Raw genomic sequence first — 24,976 nt, 5'->3', positions numbered from 1 at the left:
ATGAAGGCACAGAATCCAGCCACTGGCTGGCTTTTTGAGGTTACGCCTGGACCTTTCTCAAATGGAAGTGAGCTGGGGAGGACAGGAAGACCGTGTCTTGTATGAGTCATGTACTGGCCTTCTCCTGACGTCAAACGCTGGGAGCTTGCCAATCGCGATCTCAGCTGCTCTCTTAGGATTCCAGAAGGTGAGAAAGCTGAAAGGGGCATTTAGAGATCACTTTTTTTTTAATGTGGCGAGAACTTTTATTCTGAGATCCACCCTCTCAAGGTCCATCCATGGATGAATGGATAAAGAAAGTGTAGTGTTGGGGGTGTGTATGTATACGTGCAGGTGCATATGTGGATATACATACATACACATACAACACACAATGGAATATTATTTAGCCTTAAAAAGGAAGAAAATCCTGTCATTTGCCCAGTGTGGGTGAACCCGGAGGGCACTATGCAGAGTGAAAGAAGCCAGTCACAGAAGAACAAATACTGCATGATTCCACCTGCGTGAGGTCCCTCATGTCATCTCATGAGGTGCAGCTCACAGAAGCAGAGAGAGGAATGGTGGTTGCGGGGTGGGGGGGGTGCCATTCGGTGTGTACACAGCCTCAGTTAGGGGAGACAGACAGCTTGCTGTGTTTTGTCGAGGGGTGTCACTCGCTTAGGGTTATCCAGCAGGTTGGGGGCAAAGTCAGGAGTAGAACTCAGGTCTGTTGCTGCCTCAGTCAGGGTGTTCCAAGATAGCTGCTTGTATGAATTTATTACAAACTGCAGCCAGAACCAGCAATTCTCTCTGAAATTGAAAGTGCTTTGAGCAGCTGGGTCATCCACACCCACAGCAGCCTGTCTTCAGGAACAGACGAAGGCAGGTGTCAGCAGGACCAGAAGCCACCCACCTGCACCCGTCTAAACCTACCTCCCCACCTCATCCTGTCAGGTGCTCATCTCCTTGGCCATTCTTGTCCCACTCTGTGTTGCCACCAGGAACACAGGTGACAGCTGGGAAAGAAATAAGCCACCTTTCCCTGAGCTCCTGTCTCTAAGTTTTCCAGTGGCCATTGAAGGCCATGTTGGAATCCTGATCTGCATTCTTTGGGGCAGAACCACATCTGCATCTGTGGTGCCTGGAGGAACTTGGAGACAGAGTTCTCTGGAGGCTGGTGCCCCTTCCATCGGCTCCCTGAGCGCTGTCCGTTCTCCAGGCGTGATGTCAGAGCACTCCAGCAGGCCCCCTCACCGGGACCCTCAGCACACTGAAGACTCATTATGAAAATTTCCCCAGGGCTTGACTCATCCAAAGATTTGAGCTTTTTTTTTTTTTAAAGTGGGCTGCATGGCTGAGCAGGCTGGCACGTGTGGAACACTGGGATGCCTTCCTCGGCACTCTGCCCCACCTCAGGCTTTGCGTGTAACCTGGAGACGCTTATTGAGACTGTAGGGGACTTCCGGCCACAGGGAACTGTATGAGCAAAGAAGACCCAGAGGTCAGGAAAAAATAGAGTGGTCTTAAAGGAATAATGTGGAGCTCCATGTGGCATGGAGGAGTCCAGTGGAGGTAACCGGGAAGGGCTTCAGGCTGGGTCACAGGGGCTCTTTCTGTAAGCTCCAGGGAGCCACTTGAGGCTGCAGGTGACAGCAGATGGCAGCCACTGTGGGATAGGATGGGTTGGAGTGGGCAAAAGACTGGAGCTCTCCACAAGTTAAGAGACAAGTTCAGATGAGGATGGGGGAAAGATGGGGAGCTTAAGTCCAAGATGGGGAGCAGGGAGCCCAGACTCAGAGACAGGGCAGCTCTGAGTGTGGACCAGGCTGGGGTGGGGGGCAGTGGAGGCAGATGAGCCAGAAGCCACCCGGGGAGGAGGTCTCGAGGAGGTGAGGCTGGGGGTGAGGTCAGAGGTTGCATTGCCCAGGTGACCGACCGCAGGTGCAGGGGGACAGCTGTGAATTGGGTGGGGGACCTGAGACAGGCACTGAGGCCTTGGGGAGCTGACACAGGTGACAGTGGAAGGAAGAGGCCGCTGCGTAAAGGCAGAGCAGGTGTAAGCACAGGAGGCCTGCAAGCAGGGAAGGGGGAGAGAAAAGCCTGAGAAGGAGTGTGTGAGCCCCTGGACATATGTGGGGCCAGCCTGAGGGACAGAACCCCTGAGACTCTCAGACCACATTTTGAGAACTGATGTTCTAGAAGGAGGCTAAGCACTCCATTTTACAGCTAGAGAAACTGAGGCATGGAGACAGGGCCAGGACTCCTGGCTCTTTTTATGACCTGTTTAACCCTGACATTCCTTGGAGGAAGGACTATCCCTCCCAACCTGCCCTTGTCCCAGAGTAGCCACGTGTTGAACCAGCTCAGTTGCCCGGGGCCTGTGGAAGAAGCACTGGCCTGGGCTACCCTGGGGACAGCCTCGGGCATGGGGCCACCAGAAGTTAACACCCACAGCTTCAGTCTGAGAACTGCTGTAGTGCAGGCCCCAGCGCCCCCAACCCCCACACTCCTGGGAGGAACCCTGTTCCCAGAAGTCTGTCCCTGGACACTGCCGTCAACCTCAAGGTTCATTTCCTGGTTAAATAAACATCTATGTTAAATGGCCAAGTTGGGCAACACCCAGACGCAGCTTCTGAGGAGAACCTCGGGCACATGGCCTGCCAGACCTCGTCCCTGGCTGCCTGGCGAAGACACATCCATCATTGCAGTCACTGAAACAGGACTGTTCCATGCGTCCTGCCCAAAGCCTGCCTGTCTGGGAGGGACGTGCGGAGCAGCCTGTGCCCAAACTCTACCAGAAGTCTGTCCCCAACAGCTTGGAGATTGTAACAATGGTAACGATGATAAAGCCAGAAGTTTGGGCAGGGTGTGACCACTCCTAGCCATCGTCCATCTTGTCCTTGCTTGGTGGGGATACTCCCCCCATTTTGCAGATGAGGAAACTGAGGCCCCTGAGAGGGGCTTGCTTGTGGTTGCTCAGCCACGCATTGCCTTGTGGGACAAGGCTGCAGGCATGCTGACTTCCAGCAGAGTTCTCTTTGCGCCATTGTGGCCACTGCCCTGTGGGTCAGGATTAGAAAGAGCTGAGTACAGGGGAACAGCCCAGAGCCCTCATAGAGGCTGGCCTCCTGCTGGCCTCCACCTTGCAGGTGAGGACGAGGTGTTTCCCAGCATAACCCCTGCCTTCCACAGTCTTTCAATCCTATTTTTCTATGAACCTTAAAAAATTTTTTTAGTTTTAACTTACATATTGCAGTTGTACATACGGGGTACAAACTGATATTTTGATACATATATATGTTGTATATCCACAAACTTTTGGAAGTACCGTTTTATTATTGTCCCTGTTTTTTAGATGAAGCTCAAAGAAGAGAAATAACTTGCCCAAGGGCATCAGGATAGGAAGGGTGGAGCCCAGGATTTGAGTCCAGGTGATCCCACCCCAGAGCAGGGCTCTAAACATCGTCTGTATGACAAATGAGAACTAAGTCACAGGCCCCTAGATGGGCAGAGGTCATCTTAACTCTTCATTTTATAAGGGAAGAGACTGAGCTTCAGATTTCTTGACTCTATCCTTTCCCTACAAAATAATTCTCTTTGTGGAAGCTTTGTCACAGGGTTTCTTAAGCTGTTGAGGCCTGTCCTGGCAGGACACATTTCCCCTTGCAAGGATTTTGTTTGTGAAGATAGTTTACATGCGGGACTCTGCAGGAGCCCTGCGTTGGCAAGAGTGAGCTACTTGTTCACAGAGCCCACACTAGCCCTGCAGATGAAGAAGGCAGGCGGGGAGTCGTAATCCGGCGCCCATGGGAGGGTGGGAGGCCAGGTGAGGGCCAGAAGCCTCATCAGGCCTCAAGATTTCCCCTCCTGCTCCTTGGATGCTGTGACACCCCAACCAAGGAGGTTGCAGTGAGATGCAGAAGGGAGACTGACCATGGGCTTGATTTCTGCCCTACTAGGATGGCCTTGGAGGGACTGAAATCTCCAAAAAACCTTTGTTTATTAGCCAGGAAACTATTGGGGATGGACCAGCTAGGGAAGGGAAGTCATTTATTTAGCGCCTACTATATGCCAGGTACTGGATCTCATTTCATTAGTTTATTGGGGTGTTTGTTGAGCAGCTCCTGTATGTAAGGATAACATCAGGTAGTGTGACTGCTCTAATGGCCTACTATATGCCAGGTACTGGATCTCATTTCATTAGTTTATTAGGGTGTTTGTTGAGCAGCTCCTGTATGTAAGGATAACATCAGGTAGTGTGACTGCTCTAATGAAAAGCAGGGCAAGATAAAGCGTGGAGCAGTGGAGAGCAGTGGTTCTTGACTGGAGGTGACATTTTGTCATCCTGCCCCCCCACACCCGAGTACATATAGCAATGTCTAGAGACACTTTTAGTCATCACACCTCAGGGTAGGGGCTGCTGGTGTCATCCAGTGGGCAGAAGCCACACATGCTGTTAATTATCCTGCACCCACCCGAGTACATATAGCAATGTCTAGAGACACTTTTAGTCATCACACCTCGGGGTAGGGGCTGCTGGTGTCATCCAGTGGGCAGAAGCCACACATGCTGTTAATTATCCTGCAGCCCGTAGGATGGCTCCTACAGCAAAAACTGTTCTGGTCCAAAATGCCAGTGGTGCCAAAGTTGAGAAACCCTGGGGTAGAGAATGGCTTTGGGTGTTCTTCGGGTTGGGTGGCCACCCTGAGGATGTGACTTTTGAGTCAAGATCTGAAAATGTCAGAAAGTAAGAATGACAAGATCTGTGGACAAGCATTGCAAGAAGAGAGGACAGCATGTGCCAAGGCCCTGAGTCCGGAAGGCATCATCCAGAAGACCAGTGTGTGTGAGATTGGTTGGTTATTGTGCACCATATTTCAGGTGAAAAAATTAGGGCTTGGTGGTAATGGTTTGCTAAAGGTCACTCGGTGAAATGGTGCCGGAGCCAGGGTTTGAACGTGGAGTCCGTTTGCTTCCCACTGCCTCAGCTGCCACTGTCAGGGGGGGTGGCTCAGCCTTCATTTTTTAGTTGAGACCTTTCCCCTAATTGACTCTTTAAATTTTTTTTTCCTTTTTGTCTTTTTTACTGACCGGCAACGGGATTGCAACCCTCGGTGTCGCCTAAATTTTTTTTTTCTTTTTGTCTTTTTTACTGACCGGCAACGGGATTGCAACCCTCGGTGTCGCGCCCGCACCGCGCTCAGCCAGCGAGTGGGAACAGGTCTCCACATGGGATCCGAACCCTCGGCGGGAGCGCCTCCACGCTCCCAAGCGGCGCACTCTCCAGTGCGCCACTGGGCCGGCCTTAAATTTTTCTTCTAATTCTATCTGTGGGTACTCGGTTCTGCTCCTGGCACTACCTCAATAAGAAAAACAATAAGGATAATAATAGGCGGTATTTTCCAAAGTGTTTACTGTGTACCAAGTCCTGTTCTAAGTGTGAGATGGATACAGATCTGCATGTGTATCCATGTAAACATATGCACTTACATTTAGTCCGCACAATATGCCCATGTGTTAGATACCATTACGCTATTGTGCCTATTTTACAGATTAGGAAATTGAGACATAGAGAAGTAAAATGTCTTGTTTGACTAGGAAGAGGCAGAGGCAGGAAACAGCCTGGTTCCAGGGTCTGTTCATTTGACCACAGCACGGTGCAGTCGCTCTCTCGGCAGGTTCTGAGTTTCTCGTCACTAGAGTGGATCATTCACTTGACCAGTGGCTCCTCAAGTTTAGTAACACAAAAGATTCATCACAGAAGGAAATTTAGAGGTTACTTTGTCCACACATGGAGATGCTGAGGCTTGACCTCAGAAAGTGAAGTTGTGCAGGAGGCATTGGGAGAGTTGGAACCAGAAGCTAGTGTCCTGGCCAAGTGCCCACTGCTCTACCGTAGGCCACCTGCCCCTGCCATGCTGCAAATTCCCAGCATCCTCCGACTGTTTCATCAGGCCTGCCCCATAGAGTCTTTGCACCTCTGCATCCCAGCCACCAGCCAAGCCTGATACCCAGCAGATTTGGGGCCACGGAGGAAGAGCCTGCTGGTGGCAGAAGGCCCAGGCATCTGCCTCATCCCCCACCCATCCTTCCTGTTTATAGACAATCCCGATTTCTTCCCAGATCTTACAGGTGCAGAAACTGGGGCTCTGATGGGTTAAACAGCTGACCTTCTGAGGTCAGCCTGCAGCGTCAGCGCCTCCCAAGTGGAATGAACATCCATTCATTATTCATTCATTCCCTTGATCATTCTTTCAGTCAACAAAAGAGAACCACTGTACACCAGGCACTGGTCATGCCGAAGTGAAATGCATTCCCTGCCCTCCAAGGGAGACATGATTGCCTCACAGCAGTGAAGAGTGTCATGAGAGGGGGTGCTCAGAAAGGGTGTCTGTCCCAGCCATTCAGAGAGGGTGGATCAGGAGGGGCTTCTTGGAGGAGGTGATTCTATGGCTAAGTCTTGAAGGATGACAGGGAGTTGGCCAGGCAAAGGAGGGGGAAAGGACACTGAGAGAACAGCATGTGCAGAAGCAGGAAGTGAGAGAGCCCTCGCTAGTACAGAGAACCAAGATTGTTCAGGATTGCTGGGGCCATGGGGCGGGAGGCAAAGATCACGCCACTGTGCGGAGCATGAGCACAACAATCTTCTGAGTTAGATGCTGTTGATATCCACATTTACAGATGAGGAAATCGAGGTGCAGAGAGGTTAAGCAACTTGTTGAAAATTACACAGGTAACGAGTGCCAAGGAGCAGACTGACAAGTGCTCAGAGGTGGCAGCATGGTGGCGCCTCTGTAGACCTGGCGCTGTGTGCCTGGCTCTACCTCCTGCCGCTCCCTTTGGTGCCTGCCCCTCCTGATGGCTCTGTTTCCTCCCACAGGTGGAAGGACAGTCCAGAGCCCTTGTCATCGCACAGGAACTGCTGTCTTCGGAGAAAGCGTGAGTCCACATGCAGCTGCCTGTGCCCTTGAGCTTGTAAACAAAACATCGCTCCTCCCGGGCTTACACAGGATGGGAATTAATGCAGACCCAACCCTCTTTCCCTCTGCAGATACGTGGAGATGCTCCAGCACTTACATCTGGTGAGTTAATCATTTTAATTGTCCAAAACTAATTGCCCTTTTACAAGGCTGTGACATAAGAGGCAGAACAGCACTGAGGAGACAGAGGTGATTTCCATTAGCAGAGGCTTGGCAGCAGGCGAGCCTTCACCGAGGCTTTTCAGGGAAGTCTGTCTCCTGATTAATGTGTTTTGGGCAGTGGACAGCTCCCTGCTTTCAGCGGATGTGCCTCGCTGCTCAGGGTGAGGTGTAGAGTGGACTGAAGCTTCTGGAAGGATGTTTGAGGTTTCCTCAGCCTTCTCATTCAGAAAGGCAGGAGGAGGACAGAGGAATGGTTCTGGGCATCATTGTGTGTGTGACGTTTGCATGTGTGCGTGCATGTGTGTGTTGAATGTTTAGGTCCATATGGAGGTATTTGCACAATGACAGGGCAGCTGAGGGTACCAAGAGGCTTTCAGCCACCCCAGCATCAGGACAGTAACACCTGAGCTGGTGAGGAGGAAAAGAGGCCAGACTTGGGACCACCTGGACCTCAGGCACTGCCACCCTTCATGGCTCACAAGACTTCCTGCAGAGCCTCCCTCTGCAGTCAGCTTGATTTAGTTCAACACACATTGTTCTGAATTCTTGCTGCAGGACAAGAGCTGGGGAATGGAAAGACAGGATTAGACAGGGTCCTTCCCCAGGACCTCTCTGGCCAGCAAAGACGAATAATATTCAGAGCACTGGGGAAGTGACCAACAACCCCCTGGGGGAACCTGGGCAGGCTTCCCTGAGGAGGTGAATCAGTCATAGGGAGGGCTGAGGGAAGGGGGCACAGCAAAGACGTGGGAAGTTAGGGAAAGTGGTGGCCTCGGGCCCTTGTGACAGCTTCCTGTCCTCTGAGCTCTCTAAACCATTTGCAGTCTCGCCACAGTTTAGTGTTTGATTCTACACTACTTTGTGTCATTTACCATCTCAAAGAATGTCAGAGCTGCACATGTCCACCATGGAATTTTCAAGTGTTGATATGGAGGCCCTGAGGGAGTGACCTGGCCAGTGTGACACAGCAACTGACTCCCAGCCCACTGTTCTCATGTGTTAACTGTGTGTCCTCAGCTGCCTTTGGAGCTCAGGTTAGGTGCCACCTCGGGGTGCACCAGAGTACCCAACACCAAACCAGGACTCTTGCAGAGCTCCTTATCAGCAGCGTCACACTGACATCACATCCCCATGTGAGCAGAGGGCACCAGGTCCCCGGGGGGAGGACAGAGCACTACTCTGGTCTGGCACCCCCATCCTCTCATTTTTACCCTTCAGGATGAGAGCTTTGTGCATGTTATTAGACACGAAGCCCTCAAGTGTGAAATGTACCAGCCTCCGCTCCCCGCCATACCTTAAAGAATTATTTAGTAAGGGCAGGAAGACTCATTCTCCCATTTTTTCTTCTCTCTCACTTACTTCTGGGCTGGCAGCATGGCAGAGTGGCTGGGCTTTCTTGTTTTATGACTTTGTTAAGAGGGTTTTAACTGGGAAACTTCCGTCTGTGTTTGGACTGCTTCCTGCCAGTTGGAAAGACACTGAAGCCAGTGGTAACCCATAATAATATCCTGAGGAGGCGAGTAAAAAAGAAAAAGAGCCCATAAAAATCACAACTCATAAGCTAGTTGCGGGAAATTGTGGTCTGGAGCTATATTTATCACATCAGTGCTTATGGGGTTAGAAGTAGCAGGAATCCCCCAGTGTCACTCCAAGTCCTAGCCAGGGACACTAGTTTTAAAGGAGACCCATAGATTTTGGGGCATTCCACTCCCCAGCCTTTGATCCCTGGTTGCTAAGGTTGGCAGCTTCTCCCTCAAGGTTTCCCCTTAAATATTTGATGCTACTGAAATCCCAAGGCTACCCAGTGATGGGGAGGGCGGGGCTGACTATGCCTCCTAAATCTCCCCAGCTCGAAAGGTTGTTGATTCTACTGTGTTATTGTTAGGGAAGGACAGTGTGGTCTGTGGCCTTCCATGTCTGGGATTCAACTCTGTACTTGTCAAATGGTAGACAGAGCTAACTCGGGGATTACCAAAGATTCTGGTCATCCAGATTGAATCTTAATGGTCAAGATTCTTTTTTTTTTTTTGTATAGTCTATTAACTAAGAATGGATTTAACACTTTTAAACATTTGGGGAAAAAGGCAAAGAAGAATATGCAGCTGAGACCATATGTCATATATAAAAACAAAAGTATTTGTTATCTGGTCCCTTATAGAAAAAGTTTGCTGACTTCTGGTTTAAAGTCTCCCTTCCAACCCAATTATAAAAGTATTACTCCACCTGCCCATCTTTCAATCTCTCACCTACCCAGCTAGCCAGCCTTTCACATACTTCCCTTATAGAAAAAGTTTGCTGACTTCTGGTTTAAAGTCTCCCTTCCAACCCAATTATAAAAATATTACTCCACCTGCCCATCTTTCAATCTCTCACCTACCCAGCTAGCCAGCCTTTCACATACTCATCTGTCCTTTCATCTGTCCATGCACCCATTCATCCTCCCAGCCCATCCACTACTCAGGTGTACACCCCCCACCACCCATCCGGCCATCTATTCATACATTCATCCATCCAGCCCCCACCCAACCATCCATCCATTTATCCATTCATCATCCAGCCACCCGTCCAACCATTCATCCAGTCATCCACCCTTCTGTCATCTACACATCCAAACACCATCTATCCATCCATCCACCCGACTCCCCACCCACCCAGTCATCCTTCCATCCATCCATCCATCCATCCTTCCTTCCATCCTTTCTTCCATCCTTCCTTCCACCCTTCCATCCATCCGTCCATCTTTCCTTCTTTCCACCCTTCCTTCCTTCCTTCCTTCCTTCCTTCCTTCCTTCCTTCCTTCCTTCCTTCCTTTCATCCATCCATCCATCAATCCTTCCTTCTATCCATCCATCCTTCCATCCTTCCATCCATCCATCATTCCTTCCTTCCTTCCGTCTGTCCGTCCATCCATCCTTCCTTCCTTCCTTCCATCTATCCATCCTTCCATCCATCCATCCATCCATCCATCCATCCATCCATCCATCCATCCAACGATCCATCCATCTTTCCACTCCCCCATCCATCCATCCATCCATCCATCCATCCATCTTTCCTTCTTTCCATCCTTCCATCCATCCATTACGCATCCATCTGACTTACCCATTTGTTCTGGAAACATTACAGGATGTTTACAGTGCCATAGATACTGAGATAGGCCTTGGAGCCCCAAAGATGAATAAGGTCCAGAATCTGCCTTTGAGTAGGTTTCTTTTTTGCAGGGAGAAAGGGTGGGGAGAAGAAAACAGACAGTTATGCTACTGTAAAAATAATTTGCACAACTGTAGTTTTGTGTAAAATCTGCAAGGGCATGGGAGAGGGAGAGACTTGATCCTTTTTGGCGTATCCAAGAAGGTTTGCAGAAGGGGTGTCACTGAGATGGACTTCGGAGGAGTTGGCCAGGCTGGGGTAGTGATGGACAAGGGCACACAAGGCAGGGCAGTTGGCATGGGCAAACACTCATACACCTAAGGGTACAGTCATCCTGCCTTATCCTTGGGAGATCAGTTCCATGATCCCTAGTGGCTGCAGCTGAAACCGCAGATAGTACTAAACCCTGTGTCTACTGTTTTTCCTATACATACACATCTGTGTAAAGTTCAATTTGTAAATTAGGTGCAGTAAGAGATTAAAAACAATGACTAATAATAAAATAAAACAATTCTAACAATATGCCAACATCACTACTCTTGCACTTTGGAGTTGTTAGTAGGTAAAATAAAGGTTACTTGAACATAAGCTCAGTGATACCACAAAAGTCAGTCTGATAACTGGGGTGGCTACTAAGTGACTAATAGACGGGTGGTGTACACAGTGTGAATACCCTGGACAAAGGGATGATTCATGTCCTGGGCAGGACAGATCAGGACAGTGCGAGATTTTATCATGCTATTCAGAATGGCACACAATTTAAAATTTATGAATTACTGATTTCTGGAATTTTCCATTTAATATTTTCAGACTGTGGTTGACTGTGGGTAGCTGAAACTGTGGGTAAGGGGAGACTGCTGTACTTGACATGTTTGGAGAATGGTGCATCATCACATATGGTGGGAACATAGATAATTTTGGAAAGGCAGGTGGGAGACAGAATCAGGGGTCAAGCATAGGCCCCAAGACAACGCTAGGATCAGATTGAGAAGTACGACTGTAGTCTGTTTGGTGCTGCTATAACAGAATACCCGAGACTGGGTAATTTTTAAAGAGCAGAGATATATTTCTTACAGTTCTGGAAGCTTGCAAGTCCCAGGTTGAGGGGCTGGTGTGTGGGGAGGACTTTCTTTCTTTGTCATTCTATGGTGGAAGGGCAAGGGAGCTGTAGGCACAAGGTGGGGTCAAACTCATTTTTATAACAAACCCACTCTTGATAACAAACCCACTCTCACAATAATGTCGTTAGTCCATTCATGAAGGCAGAGCCCTCATGATCTAATCATCTCTTAAAGGACCCACCTCTCAACACTGTTGCATTGGGGATTAATTTTCCAACACATGAGCTTTGGGGGACACATTCCAACCATAGCAAGTACCTAAAATGCCATGCTAAGGAATTTATGCTTTTCCTTGTCTATAATGAGTAGTTAAGAGATTTTAAATGGACACAGCCCCAGGACACATTTAATTCTGTTTTCTCACATAAAATTCCTTTCTTGTTGGATTTGTAGAGAGAACAGATCTAGGCTTGCTTGGGGGCTGGTGGGGGAGTGAAGGGAGAGGAGCATTGGGGAGAGGTTGGATGTGGACAATGGGGAATAACTGCAATTTGAGGTGGTGGCATGCTGACAGTATTGATCTGCTCACCACATCTTGGGCCCAGGTGCTGATGGTCAGCTCTGTGCCACATGAATATGTATAATCAATAAAAATAAAAAATAAATAAATGTGATGTCAATCACCCCCCCAAAAAAGAAATAGAGCATATTTGTAATATTAAATTTTTAGTTGTTACAATAAAGATAAAAAGAAACAGGTAAAATTAAAAAATAACAACAATAATAAAATTCCTCTCCTAACAGAAGCTAAACATTCCTACCATGGGCCCCTCCTTTGGTCTAAGTCATTGCTGTGGATTGAACGTCCCACCAAAACTCATTAAAACTTAATCCCCATTGTAATAGCATCAGGAGGCTGGGCCAAATCCTATTATGGTATTGGAAAGGTGGGGAGGCTTTTAAGACGTGATTAGATTGGGAGGACTGTACCCTCGTGAGTGGATTAATCCATTGAAGGTTTGATTGGTGGTAATGGGTGGGGTTCTGGTGGCTTTAAAATGGAGAGCAAGTGAGGAGGCTAGCTCTCTGTCTTGCTCAGTCATTCTTGCCATGTGACACCCTGCATTGCTGTAAAGTCACCCCCAAGAAAAAGGCTCTCACCAGATTTGTTTCCTGCACTTTGGACTTCCTAGCCTCTGAAACTATGAGAAATAAATTTCATTTCTTTATAAATCACCCAGTTTCAGGTATTTTGTTATAAGCAACAGAAATGGACTAATACAGAAAATTGGTACCAAGAAGTGGGGTGTTGCTAATAACAAATACCTGAAAATGCGGAAGCAGCTTTGGAACTGGGTGATGGGCAGAGGCTGGAAGAATTTGCAGGAGCAGGCTAGAGAAAGCCTAGATTCTGGTGAGGGCTTAGAAGACAAGAAGACCAGGAAAGTTTGGAGGGTCTTAGAGACTGGTTAAGTGGTGGTGACCAGAATGCTGATAGAAATATGAACAGTAAAGACCATTTTGAGGAGGTCTCAAATGGAGATGAGGAAGAGCTTATTGGAAGCTGTAGCCAAAGTCATCCTTGTTATGAACTGGCAAAGAACTTAACTGAATTGTGTCCTCACAGGAGAGCTTTTTGGAATGTAGAACTTAAGAGTTATGAACCAAGGTATTTGGTGGAAGAAATTTCTAAGCAGCAAAGCATTCAGGAAGTGGATACTTACAACAGCCTACACTGATTTATGGCAGAAAAGGCATAACATAAAGTGGGAATTTATAATTAAAAAAGAAGCAGAGGTTAAAAAATTGGAAAATTCTCAGCCTGGCCCCTGAGTGAGCAAGTGTCTTTGGGAGAGGAGAGCAAGGGTGTAGGCCATCAACTGCCTGCTATAGGAGATTAGGATGTAAAGAAGCAATCATCAAGAGAATGGAAGAAAGACCCTGAAGGCATTTCAGACATCTTCCAGTTGTCCCTCCCATCGCAGGCCCAGAGGCCTGGGGAGGCAGAAAGGTTTTGGGGAACAGGCCTAAGGTGCCCTCCACAGGCCCAGTGCCACCTTGAGATGCTGCTCCCTGCACCCTGGCTGCCCCAGCTCCAGCTGCTCCAGCTGTGGCTACATTGGCCCTAGGTGCTGCTGGACCCACAGCTTCGGAAGATACAAGCTGGAAGCCTTGGCGGTATCCACGTGGTGTGAAGTCTGGAAGCTCACAATGCAAAAGCTTGTGGAGGCACAGCACCCAGATTTCAGAGGACGTATGGGAAAGCCTGGGGGCCCTGAGAGAACAAAAATGGAGGAAAAGATGAATGGCTCGCTCTGTCTGCTAGAGCTGGGACACACTCTGCTCTCCTGTACGTGGACATCAGAACTCAAGTTTCTTCAGCTTTTGGGTTCCAGGACTTAAACCAACAGCACCTCCCCACTTTCAGGCCTTTGGCCTCAGACTGAGAATCACACCATCAGTTTCCCTGGTTGTCTGGCTTCTGGACTTGGACTGAGCCATGCTACAGCATCCAGTTTGCAGGCAGCCCATCATGGGACTCGTTGGCCTTCATAATAATGTGAGCCAATTCCCCTCATAAATCCCCTCTCATATGTTTATATACATATCCTATTGGTTCTGTCTCCGGAGAGCCCTGACTAATACAGGCATTGAAGGCCTGTTCAGAAGCAAGTCTGCTGATTGGGAGAGAGAACTCTGGATGTTGTCACCGTCTGATACCCCAGGAGAAGTTCCGTCACCCAGGAGGCCCACGTTACCTGGCCCTGCCCACCTCTCCGGCATTACTTCCTTCCATTTCCTTAACCATTCACTCCAGCAATGCTGGCTTTCTCGCTGTTCTTCAAATACTGCAAATGCTTTTGTATTTGCTCTCTCCTCTGCTGGGACGTCCTACCCTGATCTTCCCATAGCAGGTTCTTCTTCCCATTCATGTCTCAGCTCGAGTGTTAACTCCTCAAACAAGTGGTTCCCCAAAAGTTAGTGTCATAGAACAACCACGTTATTATGCTCAGAGTCTCTGGGCAAGGAATGTGGACAGGGTGTGATGGGGAAGCTTGTCTCTGCTCCACAATGTATAGGACCTCACCTGGAGGATTCAAAGATGAGGGGTGACTTGATGGCAGGGGCTGGGATCACCTGGAGGTGGCTTCACTCACACAGCTGGTGGTTGATGCTGGCTGTTGTGTGAGACCTCAGCTGGACAGTAGCCAGAGCACTTACTTGTGGCCTGGCCTCTGCATGTGGTCTCTGTGCATGGGTGAGTTTGGATTTCCTCACAGCATGGTGGCTGAGTTCCAGGAGTGAGTGTCTTAAGAGAGAGCCAGGAGGAAGTGCGTGGCATTTTTACGCTCTAGCCCCAGATGTCACGTAGTACCACTTCCATATAATAGAATGAATACCCTGTTAGTCGAGTTAGTCACAAAGGTCCACCCGAGTTCAAGGAGAGGAGACATAGTCTCTACCATTCAGTGGGAGGAGTATCAAGCTCACATTGCGTAAAGACCACGTGTGATAGGAGATGTTGTGGCCATTTGGGGAAAATACAATCTACTACAGAAGCCTTTCCTAATAATTCTCTGTCAGGAATTGTGTGTGACTGCTAGTAACAAAAACCCAATTATGATGGCTTAAACAATTTAGGAGTTACTCTCTCTTGTGCACTAAATCCAGACGCAGAAGGTCCAGGTCAAATCTGGCAGTTCCACAAAGCCTCAGGGAGGCTTTCATCTATCTTTCTGGGGAATTAATTTTCAGGTTTCCTCATGAACACAGGACAGCTGCTGCAGCCCTAACTATCACATTCATGTCCCAGGCAGGAGGAAGGAGGAAGGGAAAAGCAAAAGGTCATGCCTCCCAGCTGAGTTAGTCCCCTTGAAAAGTTTCACCGAAAGCTTCACTCTCAACTTCTGCCTCCCTCTCATTGAGCACTCCTAGTTTCAGGGGAAGAGGGTCAACTGGGAGTCAACTGGTCAAAGCTCGGTTTGACTCAGCAGCTCTGCTTCTTGTGTGTTCATTCTGGGGCCCAGGCTGAAGGAGAAGCAGGTACCCTGAAGTGCTCTTCCCATGACAATGGCAGGAGAGCAAGTGGAAACACCAGAGGGCTTCTAGGAGTCTGGCTCACAACCAACACATCATCACTCCTGCCTACATCCCACTGGCGAGTGCCACAGCAAGACCCAAAGCAAGGGGCAGGGATATGCTCTGCCCTCCAGTGAGTGTGCACAGGGGTGTGGGTGCAGGGCTGCAGCTATCCTTCCCTCTTGTACACTCTCCATCTCACACTTTATTTTCTACATAGCACCTTTCATGATCCAAAATAACCTAATTTATGTATTTGTTGACTTATTATGTTGTGTTTTCATTTTTATTCAGTTTAAAATACTTGCTAATTCTCCTAGTGATTTCTTCTTTGACCCATGGGTTATTTAAAACTATGTTGTTTAACTTCCAAGTATTTGTGTATTTCCCAAATCTCTTTCTGCTGCTGATTCCGCGCTAGTAAACATACTGTATTAGTCCATTTGTGTTGCTATAACAGAAATATCTGAGACTGGGTAATTTATAAAGAACAGAGGTTTATTTGGCTTACGATTCTGGGACAGCTGCATCTGGCATGGGCCTCAGGCTGCTTCTACTCATGGCGGAAAGTGGCAGCCAGTGGCGGATACAAGCAGATTACATGGCGAGAGGAAGCAAGAGAGAGAGGGGAGCTGCCAGGGTCTCTTAAACAACCAGCTCTTGTGGGAACTAATAGAGCGAGAACTCACTTATTATTTCCCCCTCTCCCAGGAAGAGCACTAATCCATTCATGTGGGATCCACCCCATGACCCAAACTGCCACATTGGGGATCAAACTTCCACATGAGTTTTGGAGGGGACAACACATCCAAACTCCATCACATACTCTGTGTGGTTTCGTCCTTTTACCTTTAATAAGACTTGTTTTATGGCCTAGTGTATGGCCCAGCATGTCCTGGAGAATGTTCCATGTACAGCTGAAAAGAGTGTGTTTGCTGCTCTTGTTGGGTGGAGTACTCTGTAGATGTCACTTAGGTCAGGTTACCCGATGGTGTTGTTTGAGTCTTCTGCATCCTCACTGATTTTCTATCCTCTTGTTCTGTCCACTATTGAGAGCGGTGTATTGAAGTCTCAGCTGTTATTGTTGAACTGTATGTCTCTCCCTTCAATTCTGTCCATTTTTGTTTCATGTATTTTGGGGCTATTTTAGGTGTTCATTTACTGCCTACCTCCCTTATTAAATTCTGAACTCCTTTAGGGCAAAGTCTGCATTATTTGCTATTCCCAGTGGCATGTGATGCCTGGTACACAGTCGGTGCATAATAAGTATCCAATGAATGAGTGATGGTGGGGCCAGTCCTTCCATCAGTCCTATCATTTCTTCAGTCAGAAATACTTCCTGAGTGCCTCCTGTGTGGCAGGTACTGGGGACCTATCTATGAGCAGAGCAGAGGTCCTTGCCCTCCAGGCACTGACAGTGTAGAGAGATGGGCATGAAAAGGAACAATTTAATACAGCAGTGGGGGACATACCCAGGCACCCAGCCCTGTCTTATGGGGGCCAGAGAAGGATCCCCAGAGGGAAATGCATCTGATAATGGGGTGGGGGGGTGCAGTGAGGAAGGCAAGGGGATCTGCATGTGCAAAGGCCCAGAGGCCAGCTAGGAATGGCATGTCTGTGAATGGAAAGAAATCCAGCCTCGTTGGAATGTGGTGAGTCGGAGGGAGCGTGGTGATGGCTGAGGCCAGCGGGGTGAGGGATGAGGCCCGCGGGGTGAGGGGCAGAGCAGGGAGAGGTTGCGAGGTGAGCTACATTTGGGCTATGGGCTTGATCCACCAAGTGTGATTCCAGCAAGAGGTAACTGGCTGGAGTAAGGCAGGCAGATCTGAGGACTGTGTACTTGTTGACTGGCTGTGAGGAGATGGGGAGGGAGGGGCCAGGCAGACCCCAGATTTGTGGGCTTGCTGACTCACTAAGATGGAAATAGATCTGAGGACTGTGTGCTTGTTGACTGGCTGTGAGGAGATGGGGAGGGAGGGGCCAGGCGGACCCCAGATTTGTGGGCTTGCTGACTCACTAAGATGGAAAGTGCTGGAGGGGACCCAGCTAAGTGTGGGGAGGGGCTGAGGGTGAGGGGCCCAGGGAAGGGCATCCTGGAGGTCAGCTGGGCACAGGCTGTGCCCTACAAGTGATGGAGTGTGGAGATGTCAATGGAGGCTCTGAGAGTGGCTAGGATGTCCCCAAGGGAGGATGCAGGGGGAGAAGGGGCTCTCAGGTACCCTGGGGAGAAAGGAGGCTCCCTGGAGAGTGTGAGCCTGGGGACTGGTAGGTTTTGACAGAGGGGCCAAAGGGACTTGGCGGGGTGTGTATTAGGGAAGGACTCAGTGCAAAAAGGCAAGTGAGGGGCAGTGTGCACCTGACTGATGGTGCCTCCCCACTTTGCCGTGTGGTAGTAACCACTGGAAAGGGAGTCAGGAAGGCTCCAGGACAGGGCCAGACTTCTCATACTGCCAGGAGACGGAACAGACTCAGACAGAAACCCTCCCTTACCACTGGGTAGGAGTTGAATTTGACTGTGGCTCAGGTGCTGACATGGCTGGGGCAAAGAAAAGATCTGGAGGACTCTGTTATTAGTCAATTTATGAGTAATTTAGTTATCTAAACTGGTGTGCAATCAGTTTGCTTCCACCCCCAGTCCCCTTTTCCCTCACCCACCCAGGTCTTGCTTCTCATAGTTGGTGTTAAATGTGCCAGATACTGTCAGGGAGGAGGGCAGGGAGGGCAGTTGTTGGGAAAATGTAGGAACATGATCCGGGCACCTCAGATGTTCAGAATCTTGCCGAATATTTGCTGTGAATAGGTTGTGGGTGGGTGGAGTTAGTGCACCTGCGCAGCCCCGCCACCGTGGCTGGCATTTACTGCCTCGGGTGTCTGCTGCCCGCAGCCGTGCTCTCCAACCTGTGGCTTCCAAGGACCTGTTTGCTGGTTACCTAGCTCATAGACCTGCGTGTGAGGGGTCTGGTGACCCAGCCTGGCATGTGAAGGGTTTGTGACCCAGTCTGGACAATGGGCTTGAGGGGTCTGTGAGCACCAGACCCAGCCCTAGCTTGACAATTGGCCCAGTCGGTGCAGGATTACAGGCAAGTAAAAGAGCTCCACGATTGGTGACGTCGACAGGATTCCGACATTAGCCTGTAGCGCAAAAACAAAAAAAAACAGAGGCTGGAAAAGAGGATTATGTAAGGCAGAGGTTCTCAAAGTGTGATCCTCAGACCAGCAACACCTGCATCACCTGGGAAATTGTGAGAAATGAAAACTATCCAGGCCCCCCTCCCTGCCCCGCAGACCTGCTGCATGAAGCTCCAGGGTGGGGCCCAGCCGGTTGTGTTTGGTCAGCCCAGCAGGTGATTCTGATGCATGTGGAGTTGCAGAGCTGCTGCTATGAAGGAATGAGCCATAAGCTCAGAGTGGGCTGGATCTGCTCTCAAAGGGCTGAGTGCACCAGGCCAAGGACTTTAACTTGGCTCTAAGGACAGGAAGGGTCATGAAGCGTCTGCAGAAGAGGTGAAAAGAGTGTTGAGCCCTCGCTTGCCCTCCTTCCCCAGGAGCCTCAGAGAACTATTTTCCCTTTAAAAAACTGTTTTGTAACTTACATACAGTTAAGTGCACAAATCCTAAGGGTGCAGCTCAAGTGTGTGCGTGTGCACGCAAGCACTGGTAACCACTGCCCGGATAGAACATTTCCATCATGTCAGAAGATTTCTGTAACCCTCCTCCCCGCCAGCCTCAGATTACCACTGTTTTGCTTTCTGTCACATTTGATGGGTTTGGTCTGTTCTTGCAACTCATATGAATGGAATCACGAATTATGTACTCTTTTTGTGTCTGGCTTCATCAGCCCAGCATACTGCCTGTGAGATTCATCCAAGTGTCCATGTGTATCAGGATTCTTTCTAGGGATGTCCCTCAGTTGGGTGACCTGTCCTCCTGTGGATGAGCGTTTGGGTTGTTTCCTGTTGGGGCTGTTGTAAAGCTGCTATCAATGTTTACACGTATCTCTTAGGGAATGAATGCAGTCATTTCTCCTCATTTGTTCCCTAGGAGTGGAATTATGGGCCATAGGGTAAGCATAGATTCAGCTTTGCTAGAAACTGCCGAATAGGTTTACAAAGTGGTTGAAGCAACGTGATGAAGGCCCCGTCCGAGTGTGTGAGAACGACACTTACTCTACACTCTCGCCAACGCATTGGAATTGTCGGCCTTTTTACTCACGGCCATTCTAGGGATTGTGTGTCTCGCTGTAGTTTTAATCTGTGTGATTAGATGAAATTGAGTGTCTTCCCTTCTGTTTATTAGCCATTTGGAAATCCTCTTTTAAAAATATCTTTTGCTTTTTTTCCCTATTGCTGTATTGGTCTTTCTTATAGATTTGTAGGAGCTCTTTATATATTCTGGACACAAATCCATTTTCAGATATGTGTATTGTGAGGAGTATTTGCCCAACCTGTGGTTTCACTATTTACTTTTTTTGACAGCTTTATTGATATATAAATCTCATATCATACAATTCACCCCATTAAAGTATAAAATCCAGTGATTTTTAATATATTCAGAGTTGTATAATCATCACAATGAATTTTAGAACATTCTCATCACCCCAAAAAGAAACCCCATACCCCTGAGCTATCACTCCCTATCCCCCCTCACCTCCCAGCCAAAGGCAACCACCAGTCTAGTTTCTGTCTCTATAGATTTGCCTGTTCTGGACATTTCATATAAACAGAATCTTACACTTTGTGGTCTTTTGTGATTGGCTTCATTCACCTAGTGTAATGTTTCCAAGGTTCATCTATGTTGTAGCTGTATCAGAAGAACTTCATTCCTTTTCATGGCTGTATAATATTTCACTGTGTGGATATACCACAGTTTGTTTATCCATTTATCACCTGATGAATGTTTGGGTTCTTCCCACTTTTTGACTATTATGAAAATGCTGCAGGGAACATTCACATACAGATTCTTGTGAGAACATGTGTTTTCAATTCTCTTGGATATTGCTGGGTCATGTGGTAACTCTTTAACCTTTTGAGGAACCACCAGACTGTTCTCCAAAGTGGCTGCACCATTTACATTCCCACCAGCACAGTATGAAGGGTACAGTTTCTCTACTTCTTGACAGCATCAGTTATTGTCCGTATTTTTTATTACAGCCATCCTTGTGGGCCTAAGATAGAATCTCAATGTGGTTTTGATTTTTAATTTCTCTGACACCTAACAATGTTGAGCATCTTTTCTTATGTTTCCTGGTCATTTGTATAACCTCTTTGGAGAAATGTCTTTGTAAATCTTTTGCCCGTTTTTTAACTGGGTTGTTTGTCCCTATATTGTAAATCTGTAAACAAGTCCCTTATCAGATACATGCTTTGCAAATATTTTCTTCAATTTGTAGGTTGTCTTTTACTCTCTTGACAGTGTCCTTTCGAGCACGAAAGTTTTTGTTTTTTGTTTTTAAGGATGACCGGTAAGGGGATCCTAACCCTTGGCTTGGTGTTGTCAGAACCACGCTCAGCCAGTGAGCTAACCGGCCATCCCTATATAGGATCTGAACCCATGGCCTTGGTGTTATCAGCACCGCACTCTCCCGAGTGAGCCACGGGCCGGCCCCGAGCACGAAATTTTTTGATTTTGAAGAAGTCCAGTTTATCTATTTTTTGTTGTTGCTTGTATTTTTGGTGTCATATCTATGAAAGCTTTGCCTAGCCCCAAATCACAAAGATTTACTCCTGTATTTTAATAGTTTTATAGTTTTAGCTCCTACATGTGGATATCCATTTGCTCAGCACCATTTGTTGAAAAGACTGTTCTTTCTGACTGAATTTTCTTTGTGCCCTGTTGAAAAGCACTTGACCATAAATGAAATGGTTTATTTACGGTTTCTCAATTCAATTCCATTGATCTGTATGTCTGTCCTTATGCCAATACCACACGATCGATTTCTGTAGCCATATGGTAATCTTGAAATCAGGAAGTGTGAGTATTCCAACTTTGTTCTTTTTTGGAGATTATTTTACCTGTTCTGAGTCCCTCACATTTCCATATAAGTTTTAGGATCAGCTTGTCAATTTCTGCAGAAAAGGCAACTGGGATTTTTGATAGAGGTCACTACATATCAACTTGGGGAGTATTGACCTCTTAATGATACTAAGTCATAAGCATGAGACATCTTTCTACTTAGGTCCTTGTTAATTTCTTTTAACAATGTTTTATTGTTTTCAGAGTACAAGTTTTGCTCTTCTTTAGTTAAATTTGTTTCTATGGGTTTTATTTTTTTGATCATATTCATTTAAAAAATTTTTTTAAACTTTCATTTAAACATAATTTAAGTTTACAGAAAAGTCATAAGAATAGTAGTAGTACATAGAACAACCAAATGCCTTTTACCCATATTCATCTTTTAATATGAAGTCTAATTTATTACTTTTTTCTGTATAGTTAATATTTTTGTATACACTTCAAGAATTCTTTGCCTTCCCCATAGAAAATTATTTTCAAGGTTCCAAAGTAGTCTCCAGTGATTGATTGGGCCAAGTGAAATCATGTCCCCAGGACAGCTCACTGCCTGCCAAGGCATGTTGGTGACATGGGTGTGTTGTGGCTGAGGTTGGTGTGCATTTGGCCACACGAGATCCCAGTGAGGCCACTTGACTCTCAGCAGCGACATCAGTGGTTTGACCACTTGCCAGGAGGACATTCTGGCCACTTACCAGTTGTTCAGCCCAGAGAATGGAGATGTGGCGTCACTCAGAAAACTGAACAGTGGGTTGGGAGATGGGAGAGGCCTCTGAATGTGAGGTCCCTGCTTCTACCTCAGGCAAGCCAGGGGCCAGTTGTTGAAAGCCCTGTGAATTCTGGCATGCTCGGACCGGTGCAGCAGGCTGCCCAGGGTCTCTGAGGTTAGGCAGAGAGCCCTGGCTGGGATTCTGGAGACCTGGGTTCTAGCTCTGCTCCTTGACCTCGGGCAAGTCACCTCCCCTGTCTGGGCCATCCATCAGAGGAGGAACTGCTGTGGAGCAATGGTAAGGGTAGGACTTGGCTGGAGTCAGGCAGACCTGGGCTCAAATCTTGCTGCCTCGGTGGCTTTGGGCAAGTTACTCAATTTCTCTAGGCCTAAATCCCTTGTTGGTAAAAGTGGAAATAGCATCAACATGATAGAGTTGCTGTGAGGATTAAATGAGAAAATGAACACTAAGCATTTAGCACACGTGGCTCCCATGGAGTGTGTGTTCAGTAAATGCTGTTATTTGTTGACCATCTTGATACAGAGTCTAGGGGAGAGGGAAGACACAGAAACAATCCTAAAACACAACGGAAGGCAGTCTGCACAAACCCTGTGAAGAAGGTATTTGTATTCCCATTTTGCAGAGGATGAAATTGAGGTCCTTGGAGGTGCAGTGACTTGCCCAAAGTCACACTGAGATACCTCTCCAGGTAGAGAAGTTCTTATATGTGTTCTTCAGGCCTCTTGGGGAGCCCTATGAGGTTGGAGAAGGGACTCCACAAAGAGCTGGGGAAGTGCAGGACCCTGTAGGGTGGTCCCCTGCCTGACCCTCCAGCAGCATCGTCTTCCAGTCCTGTGTACCTCTTGCAGGGGTGCACACACTCCAGCCAAACCATACTTAAACTCTCAGTTCCTTTCCACTTCAGGGCCTTTGCACATGCTGTCCCCTCTGCCTGGAACACTCCATTCGTCTCATGCGGTCACCCCCTTGGCAGGCTTTCCCTGCACTAAGCCAGGTCCTCCTCCCCTGCTTTGCCATGGGCCCGTGCTCTTCTTCATGATGACACTTACGCCCCTGTGTTCAAATCATCTTTTTACCCGTCTTTTTCCCCCGAGATTGCAAACTCTTTGAGGGCATCTCTCCTGCTCCCACACTCTCCTCGGGGCTTGGTGCAGAGCAGGTGCTCAGAACATTTGTCGAATGAATAAGGGGAGATGAGGGCAGGGTATCTTTCTACCTCCTTCCTTCCTCTCAGATGGATGCCAGGACCCCCCAGGTGCAACAACGGGCCAGAATATTCGGGACGGCAGAAACCGTGCAGGGAGCGGTGGATGGCGTGGCCGGCGCTCTGCGCTCCCAGCCGGTGCACAGATTTTAAGAACGGATATTTGTGGCAATTCCGATTATGTTCCAGCTTTTGAAATGAGTCATGTTGGTGATGGCCATGCCGCCCACCGGGACCGAGTCGATTCAGTGAGAATTAATTACAGACAAACCAGCTTGCAGAGCAGTTAATATTCACGCTCCCTCCCTGGAGAGTGATGCAAGTACCGCTGTCTGTCTTGTCTTTGCTTGTCCTTCTCTCTCCCTCCCTCCTGGGTGCTCTTGGCATCAGGGTGACCAGATTCTGATCTTGTCTCCCCCATGACTCACTCTCCTTTTCTGTTAGATAACGGCCAGGCAATCAATCAGCGAGCATTATAAAACTCCTTCCCTGTACCACGTATTCTGCGAGACTTTAGGAACATAGCAGGAAACAAAACATATATGGCCACTGCTTTGAAGATGTCCTATGTAAATCCAATCACAACTACCCTGGAACAGCCCTTTACAGTTTACAAATTAGGATAAGCTTTACCATAGTTCATGCTGTGCTTAGTGGTACTGTTATCTCCATTTTATAGGTGATGAAATCGAGGCTCAGAGAGGTGACAGCTTGCCCACAGTCACTTGACTGCTCTGTGGTGCAGCTGGGCTTGAACTCAGCCCAGACCAGATGAGAGAGTATGCTGAAAGTCGTCTGTCAACCAGCCGCCCAACCGAGAGGGGTTATTGCCCTCATGAGGATACAGGGGCATTTTCTGTCTCTACCTGTGATGCCAGGGATGAGAAGACCCTGCAGGGCTTCTGGGTCCTACACATGGAGACTCACAGGGAAAAGGTGGGGCGGGGGGACCTTCCTGACCCTGGTCTGTAGGGAAGCCTCCACCCAGGTTCAGAATGACCCCAGTATCCCAGAGCCACTGTGGGCAGAAGTAAGAATTAAACACTTGCTGTCCTCCGACTGGTAACTCTCGCCTTCTCCGCCTTCTGCAACAGGCTTTCAGGAAAGGCTCTGGAGCTCATGTATGAGGAAGTTCATTTTCTCATTATAGCTCAAGAATGTGGTTTCCACTCATGGGCCCACATACCCGCAGCCCAGAGAAGCCACTCATCAGTTCAAGACTTAGTCCTAAGAATTTCTGACCTTAAGTGATGACATTGGAGGTTTCCCAAGACCTGTCCTGGACTGGGCTGGCTGGCTCCAGGCAGGAACCAGCTCATCCTCCCTCCTTGGGGACTGCAAGCCAGGGTGGTTGGCCCTCCCCACAGTTCCTGGCAGAGCGGGTGACAGTAGCAGGAGGTCAGCGAAGGACAGGATGAGGTGTTCCAGAAGCAGAGACCTTTGCAAACTCTGCACCTGCCATGCCCCGTCTGATGGCAGGGGCAGCACAAGAGAGCATCTCCCAGTCTCCACCTCTCACCATGAAGCCAGCCTTCCTTCCTTCCTTCCTTCCTTCCTTCCTTCCTTCCTTCCTTCCTTCCTTCCTTCCTTCCTTCCTTCCTTCCTTCCTTACTTCCTTCCTTC

The 24,976-nt window shown here is 48.3% G+C and overlaps 1 protein-coding gene across 1 annotated transcript in view; it reads left to right on the top strand.

The window, feature by feature from the left end:
- The window catches only part of FGD5 (FYVE, RhoGEF and PH domain containing 5), a 123,830-nt gene that overhangs the window by 57,844 nt on the left and 41,010 nt on the right, over positions 1–24,976 (top strand). Inside the window, exons 4-5 of the mRNA XM_008564357.1 lie at positions 6,860–6,918; positions 7,031–7,061. Coding sequence (XP_008562579.1) covers positions 6,860–6,918; positions 7,031–7,061 — 90 coding nt within the window. The remainder of the gene's footprint in view (positions 1–6,859; positions 6,919–7,030; positions 7,062–24,976) is intronic.

This window comes from Galeopterus variegatus, unplaced genomic scaffold, assembly GCF_000696425.1.
Source record: "Galeopterus variegatus unplaced genomic scaffold, G_variegatus-3.0.2 Scaffold185, whole genome shotgun sequence".
NCBI classification, from domain to species: domain Eukaryota; kingdom Metazoa; phylum Chordata; class Mammalia; order Dermoptera; family Cynocephalidae; genus Galeopterus; species Galeopterus variegatus.
Note: the sequence above shows the minus strand (reverse complement) of the source record. Positions and strands in the feature narration are given on the sequence as shown.